This window comes from Tetrao urogallus (assembly GCF_951394365.1).
Source record: "Tetrao urogallus genome assembly, chromosome: 4".
Classification (NCBI taxonomy): Eukaryota; Metazoa; Chordata; class Aves; order Galliformes; family Phasianidae; genus Tetrao; species Tetrao urogallus.
In genome coordinates, this window is record NC_136817.1 from 35,065,182 (window position 1) to 35,078,735 (window position 13,554).

Sequence of the window (13,554 nt, forward strand, 5' to 3'; positions counted from 1 at the left end):
TGTTATGTGATTCTTGATTTGTTTACATATTTTTTGGGGAGGAGTTATTTCTGCACTTTGAAATTATTTCACCTGGGAGATGCTGATCTGGACAATAATTATGAGCTTTTGTAAGAAAACACTAAACTGGCAACCAGAATTTCTCCAAGGTGTATCTACCTTTACGTTTAGTTATTTATGCTTTTGCAGATTGTGAATAATAGCACCATCTAGTGATAATCAATAATATGCCAGTATCATAAAAAGGCTGTTATTGAGTCTTAGAATCATAGAATTGATTGAGTCAGAAGGGGTTCTTTAAGGTCATCTAGCCCAACTGCCCTGCAGTGTACAGGACACCTGCAGCTCGATCAGGTTGCTTAGAGCCTTATCTACCCTGACCTTGAATGTGTCCAAGGATGGGGTTTCCACCACCTTCTTGGACAACCTGTTCCAGTGCCTCACCACCCTTACTGGAAAAAAAACCTATTCTTTATATCCCATCTAAATCTCTTCTCTTTTAGTTTGAAACTATTTCTGCTTGTCTTTTTACAGCAGACTCTACGAAGGAGTTTATACCCTTCTTTCCTCCTGTAGCTCCCCTTTAGATACTGAAAGGCTGCTCTCAGTCTCCCCAGAGCCTTCTCTTCTCCCTTAGCTTGTCCTCATAGGAGAGGTGTTCCTTCCCTTGGATCACTTTTGTGGCCCTCTTCTGGATGTACTCTAACAGGTCCACATCTGGATACAGTACTGCAGGTGAGCTCTCCCCAGCACAGAGCAGTGGGGCAGGATCACCTCCCTCACCCTTCTTGCTGTGCTTCTTTTGATGCAGCCCTAGATATGGTTGACTTTCTGGGCTATGAGGGACATTGTTGGCTCATGGCCAGTTTCCCATCCACTGGTACCCCCAGGTCCCTTACAGCAGAGCCCCAGCTTGTACTGATGATGTGGGTTGTGATAAGACCTTGATCTCGAATTTGTTGAACCTCATGTGATTCTTCTGGGTCTACTTTTTACCTGTCTAGGGCCTCTATGAATGGTATCCTGTCCCTTGGGCTTGTCAACATTGAGCCATTGACCACCAATCTGTGGGTAGTCTTATAATCAGTTCCTTGTCCATCTAACAGTTCACCCATCAAATCTGTATTTTCCAATTTGAAGAGGAGGATGTTATGGGGGGCTGTGTTAAGGGCCTTAGTAAAGTGCAGATAGATTATGCCAGTGGCTCTTCCTTTGTCCTCTGTCACAGTTACACTATCGTAAAAAGTGACAGGATTCGTTAGGCAGAACCTGCACCTGGTGAAGCCATGCTGATTCTCCCATATCTTCTTCCTCTTTTACATGTGCCTAGGTGTAGCTTTGTGGAGGATCTGCTGCAGGGTCTTTCCCAGCGCAGAGGTGAGGCTGACAGGTCAGGAGTTCCCTGGGTTGTCCCTTTTACCCTTCTTAAAAATGGATGCGATGTTCCTTTTTTTCCATTCACCAGGGACTTTACTCAATTGCCATGATTTTTCAAATATAGTGAGAGTGTGTTGGCAACTATGTCAGTCAATTCCCTTGGGACTGTAGGATGCAATGCACACCACTAATTCATTCAACAAAGGGATTTGGGGACTTGAGAAGGAATAATACCCTAGTTGTGATTTCTAGCTTAGTTTTTTGACTGGTATCTTTCCCTGGATTCTCCTAAACATGCATAACACATCTAAATACAAACTTTGGCTGACAGTATGGGTTCCATGAAATAACATCTCATAAGCTAATTTGTGTAATTTTGTTATGCGCTAACAAATACAAGTAACTAATATAACTAACTCCTCCAAGGCAAGCTAATGGCTTGTTTTGTATCAATTGGCATAATTGTATTCATGACACTGATAGAATTTAGGTGAAACCATGCTAATTTCTTGTCATTACCTGCTTTTTTTTTTTTTTTTCTAAATTTTAAAACAGCTTTTCTAAGTTACAAAGCTGCTTTTTTTTTTCTTTTTTTTTTTCTTTTTTTTTTTTCTTCTCTCTTTCCACAGTGAGAGATGTGAAACAGCTGCTTCTTTGTAAGGATCTTTAACATATAATATTGTTCAATGCCTGACTTTGCTTAAAACATCCTTGATTAATGATAGCTTTTCTAATCTGAGGATTTTTGTAAGCAAGTATTAGACTATGCATTCTGGAAGTATTATTTGCAGTGTGCAGGGGGATCATGATGAATACATGATAATATATAAAGCAATTTATCCCTTTCAGATTATTTCTATACGCATCCTCTGTAATAAAATCAGTAGCTCATGGCAGAAAGTCTTTAAAGTGATCTCTGCACAACAGGAAAATTTGTGGAACAAAATGCTGATCAGTATATTCCAGCCACATCTGTTATGCTCTAGCAGTTCAGAGATTTCAGTGATGAGAGAGTTTACTCAAAGCAGAAAGTTTTTTTTTCTTTCTGTCCAATGGACTGAGAGTGATGGACGCTATTCTAGCTGAGTAGCAAGGTTATAAATTCTCAGGCATACTTGGCCTCAATTTTCAGTAAATTCACTGAAAATGGAGCCTAAGTAAGTAGCTGTATTTCTGTTTTTGAGTAAGAGTACTTCTGAGAGAATAAGAGAAATCAGAGGAAGAATTTCTGGTGCAAGAGGATTGAAGCTTGTATACAGAGATAAAGAGTTATATAATGCCTTCAGGAACACCAGGAATAGTGGTTGAGCTAATAAAGCTAATAAAATTCATGAAATTATTCCCTTTGAATGCAGTACATCCAGGAAGTACCTGCTATTATACAGACATACGCAACCATTAATAAATAACATTGCACAATTCTCCGTGTAGATGCTGCTCTTCTAGAAGAAAAGCAGAGGATTTTTCTGCAGGGCATTTAGAGCCTCTTCAGTATGAAGTCAGATAGACAATTGAAAATGCTTCTGCGCATTAAGTGTGCCAACCAGGAGTTACTGCCTGCCTTGTCTAGCCACAGCTGTGCACGTTGAAAAGATTGCCACCCAGAGCTGCTTGGCACTCTGCTCTTTGCTCCTCCCTATTCTCCTCTGTATATTTTTATACTTCAAATCTTTCAGAAGAGCTGCTCACATTTTTTGTCCCAAAGCTCTCAGACAAAATGGGGTGAGTTTGCAAAGCCCTGCTATTTATATTAAGAAATACCTGCTCGTTTCAGTTAATAAGAGCCTATCTATTTTCACAGCTGAAGGAAACAAGAGGGGCAGTTACAAGGTTCCTTCACGCAGTACGTTTGCAACTGAGATATATGTCTGTAGTTTAAATTCCCCCTTAGCTTATGCTTATATATTGTGCCCTTCAACAAATGCCCTGAGTTCCTAGTAATGTCAGTCCTGTACCTATTGTCAGCATTCTTTTCACTTTCTTATGAATAAGCAAACTGAAATATCTTCAAACTCAAGAGAATATCTTGGTGCTTACTAGGACTTCTAAGAGAGCTTGGAAATGAAATGTGCAAGTACCAGATAGCCTGAAAAAAGTTGCACTGTTCAACAGTATTCAACCCAAAAGTCTGTTTTTATTAAGGTTTGTTTTCCTTTGAAGGGAATGACTTCTGCTAGACGCAGAACACTGTAGGAAATAGATCTCTAGCAAAAACTGTTACACCCTTCCCAATGAGGATTTTTATTCTCAACGTCTGCTTTTAATTAAGTATCTATACTATATTATACATACTAACGCTCAGTCCTTTACACTTTAAAGTCAGTGGCAAATTGCCCATTGAGTTCATGGGAAAAATGCAACTCCTTTGTTAAGGCTTCCTTTATAGCAATTTCAGCTGCTTGTTTTTTAAAACAAAGATTCAGCTTTGCCACCTTTGCCTATAGATAGCAAGCGTCTTCTGATACTCTTTATATTACAGTACTAGGAAAAGGAAATTTGGTCTAATTAAATCAGACTCACCTGCCATTCGGTTTGCTTTTCTTTCTGTTCTTTGTAACTACCAAGTTCCACAATGAACATGATTCTCTTGCAGTATCTTTATTTTATAGACCTTTTTTCTTGAAATTCCATTTTGTAACAATTTATGACATAAATGACATGTTTATGCATAGAAAGAACATACCAAATGAAAAAAGCAAGGCAAATGATTGGCATAGGAAACCACAGCTGATTTAATTTGCTCATAGTTTTGACCTATTGCCAGTACTTCTGCAAATGAAGTGTAATATAAAGAATGTTTACAAAAATCAAAGCATCCAGCTTTCTAAATGGGACCATATTTCTGAAATATATGTTAGGCAAGTTTATAAGACAATAGTTTCCACATCTTCCCTGTTCAGGATGACATAACTCCTTTGAAGGAAAATACCCGTGCATTAGATGCCCTGACCAAGATGTAGGGAGGCACCAAAGAAGGAATCTTAAAGGATTCAGAATAACTTTCTGTGGAAGTAGAAAGGAGATGAATAGCTTGTGCTTCCCTTTCTAGAAAAGAAAGGTTCCTGTGCTGTGCCCAGGACTGCAGCACATGATATAGAGCTCAGGTTAGGAGCCCACTGGCTCTTGGAGAGCATAGATATAGTTTTTCATTGTAATTTACCTTCCATATAAGCAACAAATAAAACAACTGCTTTGCTATTCTCAGTATCCCTCTGTCAGCAAGGTGCTGAGGTATTCTGAAGATTTTTGCCTTTCATGCTTGTTGGCAAGTAACCAAAGAATAGCTCTTTTTTGGTGCATGCTGAAGTGTTTTGCTTTAAATGTGCATTAGTCTTATCCTAACCATGCACTCTGCCTATGGACAGCAGATTCTAATGAAATGGGACAGATGGGAAAAATTACAGAAAAGGAAAAAGAAATCCACTGCGTAACTTGTGTACAATAAGTCTGAAATTTAAAACCTTCAAGCTGATATCCAGGGCTTTTCCTTACTGCCAGTTTCATTCCATCTAACAGTACTGGTTGCAATCTAAATGTTATCATTTTTGTTCACAGTTAATTCCATGCACAGAATCATTCCTTTTGAAGTATAAACCGTCTCTGTGCATCAATCTGGCTTTACAGAGTGAAGCTGTATGTAAGCATTTAACTATTGAAGTATGGTCCTTTACACTATTTTCTGCTCCAGAAAACAAGTAAGAAGCACACCAAATTCTGCATTTGGCAGAAAACCCTTCCATGATTTGCATAGATCTTTAGCCGTATTCTCTCAAATTATCTGACACAATCCTAAAGAGTTTTGTAAACAGCATTTCCTGTTGTGATATTTTATGGTGAACTTAGCCAAAAGTCTTACTATTGCATTCATGTTCACAATCACAGTGCAGTGGCAGAAGATACAGAAACATAATATAAGATATATGAGAATATAAGATATATAAGAAGATACAAGGGAACATAATAATGTCATACAAAGTACTTCAAATGTTTCCAGCAAAGAACCTAAACAATAAAACAAATCTCTACACAAAGCAACTAATGTAGTTTAGTAGGAATACACTGAGTTTTTTAACTTGTTTGGTTTAAATCAGTGTGAATTATGTTGTTCATTCTATTCCATTGAAAAGTCTTCTAGCATGAGAGCTGTAAAAGTATGTGTTAGAAACAAACACAGAAGAATACTTCTGTGTATCCAAAGCATGCTTGTATTTGCCTAAATACTGTGGAAGGCATGCCAAAATCAGCTTGGTATGTAGGTCTTGTATATCCAAACCAGGGTGTACAATCATGCTCTAATTCAGCCAGCAGATTTTAAACAACTTAGATGGGACTACAGTACTAAACATTTCCACTTGGCACAATAGCTGGAATGCAGAAGTTTGGAACTAGAAAGTGGGGAACCCTAACCCTGGGGGGAAGTACTTATAAGCCTTTGCTGGTATATGGAATTTTCTTTCCTAATTATTTTTCTGTCTGTAATTAGCAATGAGAGCTTTCCATAAGCAGTAGTGTATTCTAGTTAGATTTGGGGAAATTTAAACTGTTCCTTCATTTTGCAATATAAGTTAACATCTATAACATCCACCTTCTTTCCAGTTTGTCAATGGAAGTTTTGTCATTTACTTAAATAGAAGCTGAACTATGTCATCCAAACATGTAGGATGTATCAATTAAATTGAGTCAAGCCCAGTAAAGGATTCAAAATTATTTTCCGTAAAGATAGAAAAAAAAAAAATACCATAACTTTCCTCATTACTCCTTATGTGAAAGAATATGTAAATATGCCTTATAGGGTTTTCTGAATACCATCAGATACAAGCTGTGTCAGATGGTCTGATGGGTGAATTTGAGAATAAGAGCTTGTCCAGACTGTGCAAACAAACTATGTTTGGAAATGTATTAGCTAGCAAATTTAAACAAACAGTTTTAAATACAGTCCAAGTAAGGCAAGTTGTGTTTAAAATCTTGTGGGTTAACTCCAAACTCCCCTCCTTTGCTGCCAAAGTTTAGTCAGCATGTTTTAAACACTGTTTTCTCTGTCTATATTAGCCTAAAGTTGTATTCAAATTCTGTTTAAAATGTCAGTTAATACAAATAAAGAGCGATCAGCAGAGTCATGGTTCAGTACTGAGTGTCTGCAAGTGTATGCATCTTCTTTTTCAAACATTCTAGCATACAGTGAGACCTTACTTGAGTTTGCGTTAACTAGCATAGTTCAGAATCAAATGGTACCAAATCAACAACTCCAACTCAAAGATAATTTTAAATGTCATTGGGAGATGGCATTAAACAAATTCTTTCCTGTGCCTCATGGGGAGGATGGTGCTTTTATGCTATCAGTGCACACAGGTGAGCAAAAAACCACTTCTTCAGCAGCTGCTGGTTTATTCCCATTTGTGTGACTTGGCACTGAAATGAGCTGGGAGCACAGGTATAGCAACAAGTGTATTTACCATGTTTCAACTGGAACCTAACCAGCAGAATCTCAGCTTCTACTAACCCATTTTTTTTCTGCTTGTCAGTGTGAACATGTGTCAGTGGTGAAAATGTAACAGAATAGAGGCTTGAAAAAGTTTCCTTACATCTAGCAGCGCTGGTATACTTTTTGGATGAGCCAACTGTGTGCTAATGCAGCTCTCTTGCGCATGACAATGACACTCTGTTCTTTTCCTTCAGGATCAAAAGCATAACTGTGCTGACATATCTTATACTGTTCCTCTTCTCTGTTAAACTAAGTGTAAAGGTCAATTTGAGGAAAACCTCTTGAGCACGTTCTGCACATGTTAGGTATTTCAAACATGAAACAACTTGAATGGCCATAATAGAGCCCACCTCTGTAAGCACCCAGCATTAATCAAATCCAGATACCACTTTCACACTGTTCATTCAAGTTGTTGCCAATTCTTTGAGTTTCACTTTCAATTTCAAGATCTATTGAATCCAAAATGATGAAACTGACACTTGGATTGAAATCAGAGGGTTGAAATCAGATGCATGCATACAAAATGACCAGGCTGCCAGCTATCATATATCATTACTAAGGCAAAAATAAAGCCACTAACTGAACAGCAGCAGCAGCAGAAGCCTATTTCAGAACCTGGCAAAATAGCCACATAAGGTAAAGGTTTCGCATGAGGCCTAGCTGAGAATGTTGGATTTGAAGCCTGAATGAAGGCATATCATAGGATTAATTTGGAGTATAGTTAACATTTACAAGACAGTGAAAATGGCATGATATTTTGCATCTTCTGACCTAAGAAAATTTCAATCAGAGCATGGCAAAGATTGAGTTTCAAAAGAATTCAAAAACAAAACAAAACAAAACAAACTTAGCCATAAAGATTTTCCAAATAATGTGGAATGTTAGAAAATAGGCATTATGATTTGCACCAGCAAACTGGTATGGTTGAAATTAAAAGAGGAAATGTTACTGTTTCATTTTTCTAAAAATGCAGTTTAAAAAAGTTTCTGAAAAATTATATAAGATTTCTCAGCAATTTAAGAATTCACTGCATATTTCTTCATATCTTTGTGATATCTCAAAGACATAAAACAGGACATGACTCCCTTTGAAAATGTATTTCTTGCTGACTTATGAAATGTATGTGTATGTTTAGTACGTATTGATTGGAATAGTTCTGAAACTGACAGTATCTGAAATCACTAACAAGTGAGGCACCTTGCTCAGTTCCTCAGTCCTCCACTCATTAGTTCCTCCAGTGTCTCAAGAATGAAAATCTGTGATGCCATTAGTCATAAAGATTTTTAAGCACCTGCTCATTTTTGCTTTTAGGATAACAGTATGAGAAAGGAGACTGAATTTCCTTTGAAGTGATTGGAGGTCTGTGTAATGGGATTTATCACTGACTATTAGAAATATTCAGATAAGTTCCCAATCTTAAATTACCAATACTTTGACTGCTAAAAACAGTGAGTTCATCAAATTGCTGCTTTGGTGCAGGTAATGAATTAATATACTGAACATAATGTATCTATTTGTAACCAGGTAATTTTAATGCAGATACATCATGATTGAATTATAAACAAATATCATCTGTAGAAAACTCCATTAGATTGCTTGTTGCAAAAGAGTTGCGTCTTAAAGGATACAGCTTCAATATATTTATGTGGCTGATATTGTTAAGTATTAGTGGAAAAACTCATAGGACTTTCTTTTAAGTGTAAGTCCAGAAAATTGTCTATCATTTTGTACCAACTGGTTTTATATATTCTATAAATTAAAAACTGCAGATATTTACAAGGAAAGAAAAATCTGTGATATTCAGACAAAAAGCGTTCTTTCGTGTATGTCATGGTGGAAGCAAAAGGCACACCACGTGTCACTTTGCTCTTATGTATTTTGAATTCTTAACCATCTAGGGTCACTGTTGTATTGAGATTTCCTAACTGCCTCTTGCTTTGGTGAAGCTACCCTACGGTGCAGTACTGACATGCTTTATTGTTGTGGTGCGTACACAGCATAGCCAGCTCTACTGCTTCTTCCCTTAGTATAATACTCCTAGATATCTTTTTTATTTCCAGAACATTCATTTATGAGGTATTTTTCTTTAGCACAATGTCTCCTTTGTACTGTACTTTAAAAAGATACTTTAAAGTCATTTTTATCTATTTGGTCAATATGAAATTATGAAAATTCTTTTTAATGGAAAATAATTTTTCATTAGCTGCAACATTAGTGGACGTAACAAAGTAAGTTGATTTCAAGATCCAGTGTTTGAGTGGGAGAGTGGGTTAACATTTTGAGTGCCTCTATGAAAGAGGTATCAAATGTTCTTAAAACTTACCGTTTTGAATAAGAGTTATAAATGGAAAAAGTAATGTGGTACTTTGTGATACTTTAAAGAAAATGTCCATTTGTGTCGGTCTCACATCTAGCAAATTATGGAAGTATCTTGAATCAAAAATCATTTGCTGATGAAAATTTCCTGTTTTATGTGCTGATGAGAAAAGAATACCGAGATATTTCTTGGGAAAGCAAAAAGTTTGTCTCTATTAAAACTTAGCATGATAATTTTATATGGTATTTTACACTACAGACAAAACTCTCATTGATTTTAGTGGGAATGCTACTTACATATACATTTTAAGAGCTAGGCAACAAAAACCAGACATTTTTGATGAAAAAAGAAATTTTAAACGGGAGTATGTGTAAAGATGGTAAAAGTTCTTTCTGGTAGTGAACTATGACTTATTAGTTTTAAACACAGGGTTTTTCCTTTACCAAATTGTAGATAACTGTGACTTCAGCATTTCTGTATCCTACCATGCTTTCCTGGATTGTCTCACTTCCCTCTGTGATATATCCCTCTCTCTTTAGATTTTTATCACAGCCAGTGCTCTGCTTGTGACCAGGGCCTGAATGTACTTCCCACTGCAGTGATCCAGAGATTTACAGCACTCAAGCTGAGTTTGGCAACCACGAGAGCAAACCTTTGCAGCTCTCCCAGTATCTGTGAGCTGAGATACTGAAAGCAGATGCACGCATTTCTGGCAAAATCTCCATTGGTGTACATTAGCAATGGGATCAACATTCGTGTACCCCAGTAGAGTACTTGTATATATTTATAAACTGTATTTGGGAAACGCTATCCTTGGATCTTAGAGCCAGTGGCAAAAATTAGTATGCAGTAGTTGGGGAATAATTCAATCTTCCATGTGCTACTAGTGTCAGTTTTCATGGATAACAAAAGAGAAGCTGAAAACATTGCCCCTCTGCAGACCACCCACCTCGCAGAGCTTCAGCCTGGTGGTGGTTCCTGACCTGCAGACCCAGGTCCGTGTACCTCCAAGAGAGCCCAAGCTCCCTGGGAAGGATGGCAAAGCCTGCTGACAAGGTGAGCTACAAAAAAAGCTGTGACCTGTCAGCTCTAAGTTTCAGGTTTTTGGCCAGATACGAATGTCAATTTTCAAGTCTCACTGATCTCACCCACTCATAAGTGTGGAGAAATGAATGATCTGGAACTCACAAAGTCCACCATGCTTATAACACATATATGCTGGCATGTGTGAACTTTTACTAAGAATCTTCTTAAGTATGATATTGGCCTTTTGATTGGTTTCATTTTCAAGAGAGCAAACTCATGCCTTTTGGTTCCTAAATATCTTCCTAAGTTTAGCTATTCCCACTGGAAAAAGTGCAAAGTCACAACAGTTGCCATCCATCTCTTTCTCAAGCCCCAAATGATAAGAGAGATACCAGACTTAAGGGCTGCTGTCTGGGATGTGAACATGAAAGAGGAAAGTATCTGGTATAGCCTATTTTTTCTTGTCAGAAAAACTTATTCATAATCTGTGTTCAAGTTTCTATGCTTTTTAATTTTAGTTTTACATAATCAATGTCAGTTGCCTTTTTGTTACTTACAATTTTTGAAGTTCTAGCTATAAATTTTCACTAGATGGCAGGACTCCACTGTTATCTATTAACAGGAGCTTTACGTGCAAAGCAGCAGCTGCCTATCGGTAGGAAAACTTTTAAAACATGTTCAAGTTTTGCAAAGTATTATAACACCAAAAAAAACCCACTAATAAGAAAGGGATACGTAAACGCAATAAAAATATTTCTATTATTGAGTATGGTTAACATTATGGACTTAAAATCATTGAAAATAATTAGGAAAGACGATGTTTCCTTGACGAAGGAGCTAAAAAGACTTTCTTTTATAAGATGAAGTAGATTTTCACATATTGTTGTGCTATTTGTGAAAACGTTAACTGATCCAGTAAATTAAATGTGACTAGTTAAGAAGTATGTTGACAGGTTAAGAAAGTTAGAGCTTAAATAACTGAACCGCTGACCTAAAATAATATAAATAAATTCAAAAAACTTAACACTGAGTGTACTGGGACTACCAAGAACTAAAATCTGTAAATCCCTCGGCATCTTGTTTCCCAGCCTATTTTTATGTATTTTAATCTCTCTCAATTTAATGGGGCAGAATTCATTGCACGGTGAGCAGTCCCGATATGGTCTCAGCCAATGGTATTTTGCTGATCCCAGTGCTCCAGACAAAAATTGTCCCCCTTGTTTAGGAAAACAGAACACAGCTCCATACAGTTACATAAGCCTCAATAACTATGACAAATTGTCATTGTTGCAATGGAATGAGTACTGATTTTTAACAGCACTTTTAAAGTATTACTTTTGTGGCTGAGGGTTGCCAGTTCTTATTTTTATTTTTTCTGACCTTTTCTACTATCTGTTTTGCTTTCATTTTATACATGAAGATAATTTATGAGCCGTTCAGTAATTTTCAGTGCTGTTCATGAAATATAAAAGGAAATGTTTGGCTTCTATTAAGGCTGCTCCTAAGACCGGATAACTTTCCAAAAACAGAGATAACTTGGTGTAATTCTTTCTGGGATTCCCAAAATAGTAAGGACATTTTCTCATGATAAAGCTGTACTTTTTCTTTGCCTAGAGAGGAGAAGTATCATAAATAAATGACCGAAACAGCATTTCCTAATATGAGATTCGGTTTTGCAATATGCTGAGTGCACTCAAAAACATACGGCAAATCGTATAGGAGCTGAAAGGCATACATCATCTCAGTTTTAGGTCTTTTACATTTAAGAAAAAGTTTGCAATACTTGTTAACTCTCAAAAAGTAATCAATGCTTTTTATTGAAACAAACACAATCAGCCCCTGTATAATCCCTGCAAAACATGTTAGCTCAGTCAAACAAACATCTCAATACGATCCACACCAACAGTTTCACTGGAGACAATATGTAGTTAGCAAACTATTCTCTTCACTCATGGCACACAAAACACTGACAACATCTCATGATCCTACCTTGGCGATTTGCAAAGGCTGCTTTTGCTCCTTGCCACCTTGCAATCTAAAGCCCCAAGGCGCCCCTCCGCTCATAGCAATGCAGATATAATCCCCTGTGCCCATTTTCCTGGTGCAATTAGGCAGCATTCATTTACAGAACATAAAAAAATTGTCTTGCAGATGTTCAGCGAGCCTGAGGCAGAGCTGGAGACCCAGAGCACCACACTGTTGCTGCTGCTGCGTACTGCACTAGCAAATGTATTCATTCAGAAGAATGTTAGAGCTCTCAGATCAAGGGCACAGCCCACTCTTTCGTCAGATTCCTATGCTCAGCCCACCTTCAAAGTAAAGTAAGTAACACTTAGGAAATGCACACAAAGAGACTTGGCCATGAGGCAGAAAAGCCTGCATTTAAACATGAGTCTCTCACGACAGCTAAATCAAAACAAATGCAGAAAGAAGTGTATATTTCCCAATGATGATTTAGGACATAAGTGTACTTTAGTAAATGGTGCCAGTCATTTTTAAATTTACCCATTTCTTGTGTTCATACTCAAAACAAAGAAGAAAGCAGAATTTCAAGTGAATCATTGTGTACGTCTGAATAAATGATATTGAAAGCTTTTTTAGGATTTTCATTTCCATTCTGCATGCACTGACTGCAGCACTATAGGTATGTCTCCCTCTCAAAAAAAGGAAAAACTTCACAATTTTCCAGTCCTAAAATTGCTTCTTTCACTGGTTCTCTGGAGCCTCAGCATAGTTCAACATCCGCTGCTGTTTTTCAATGATCTGAAGCATTGTTAGACCCTAATAATACCTGTTCTTATGCAGACTGCTGCCCTTTCCACCGGGGAAAGGAAAGGAACTGGTGGAATGAGATACCAGTTATACCAATTCTCTCTACTGATGCTATCAACAGCTGATGCTATCAACAGGTAGCAACAAAAGGTAACCTTATCATAAGTATAAAAAGAACTGATTCTGTGTGAAGTTTGTTAGCTGCTGCATTACAAGGCCTATATGCAGTTCTGCTCATAGTTGCTGACTTTAAGTAGTCTAACTGTGGACAGCTGAGCTCCTGTAGGTTTAATTGGAGTGGTTTGAAAGGTCTCAGTACAAAGTGGTTTTGGATGGCTAGTTCAACATATTCAGAAATGTTGGGACAGTGGAAAACACTTGTTTTTTAAGTTACTAAGTATCTGGTAGCTGTTGAGGGCTTAAAACTAAGCCTATTTGTCCGTCAGTTCGATGTCTATGGAGCGATGCTTCCAATTGCTATAGCAGGGTTCCTTAAAAACCTTTAAGCAAAATACTGAGGTAGAGGCAGAGTCTTCTGTTAGACTGAAATACTATGGAGAAAGGAGGCAAGCTTTAGGTA

At 37.4% G+C, this 13,554-nt stretch overlaps 1 protein-coding gene across 1 annotated transcript in view; it reads right to left on the minus strand.

Moving 5' to 3' along the window:
* SYNPO2 (synaptopodin 2) overlaps nucleotides 1-12,320 on the minus strand; it is a gene marked incomplete at both ends in the record, with an annotated part of 83,591 nt that extends 71,271 nt beyond the window's left edge. The window contains one exon of the mRNA XM_079534966.1: nucleotides 12,192-12,320. Coding sequence (XP_079391092.1) covers nucleotides 12,192-12,320 — 129 coding nt within the window. The remainder of the gene's footprint in view (nucleotides 1-12,191) is intronic.
* Between the last annotated feature and the right edge of the window lie 1,234 nt (nucleotides 12,321-13,554).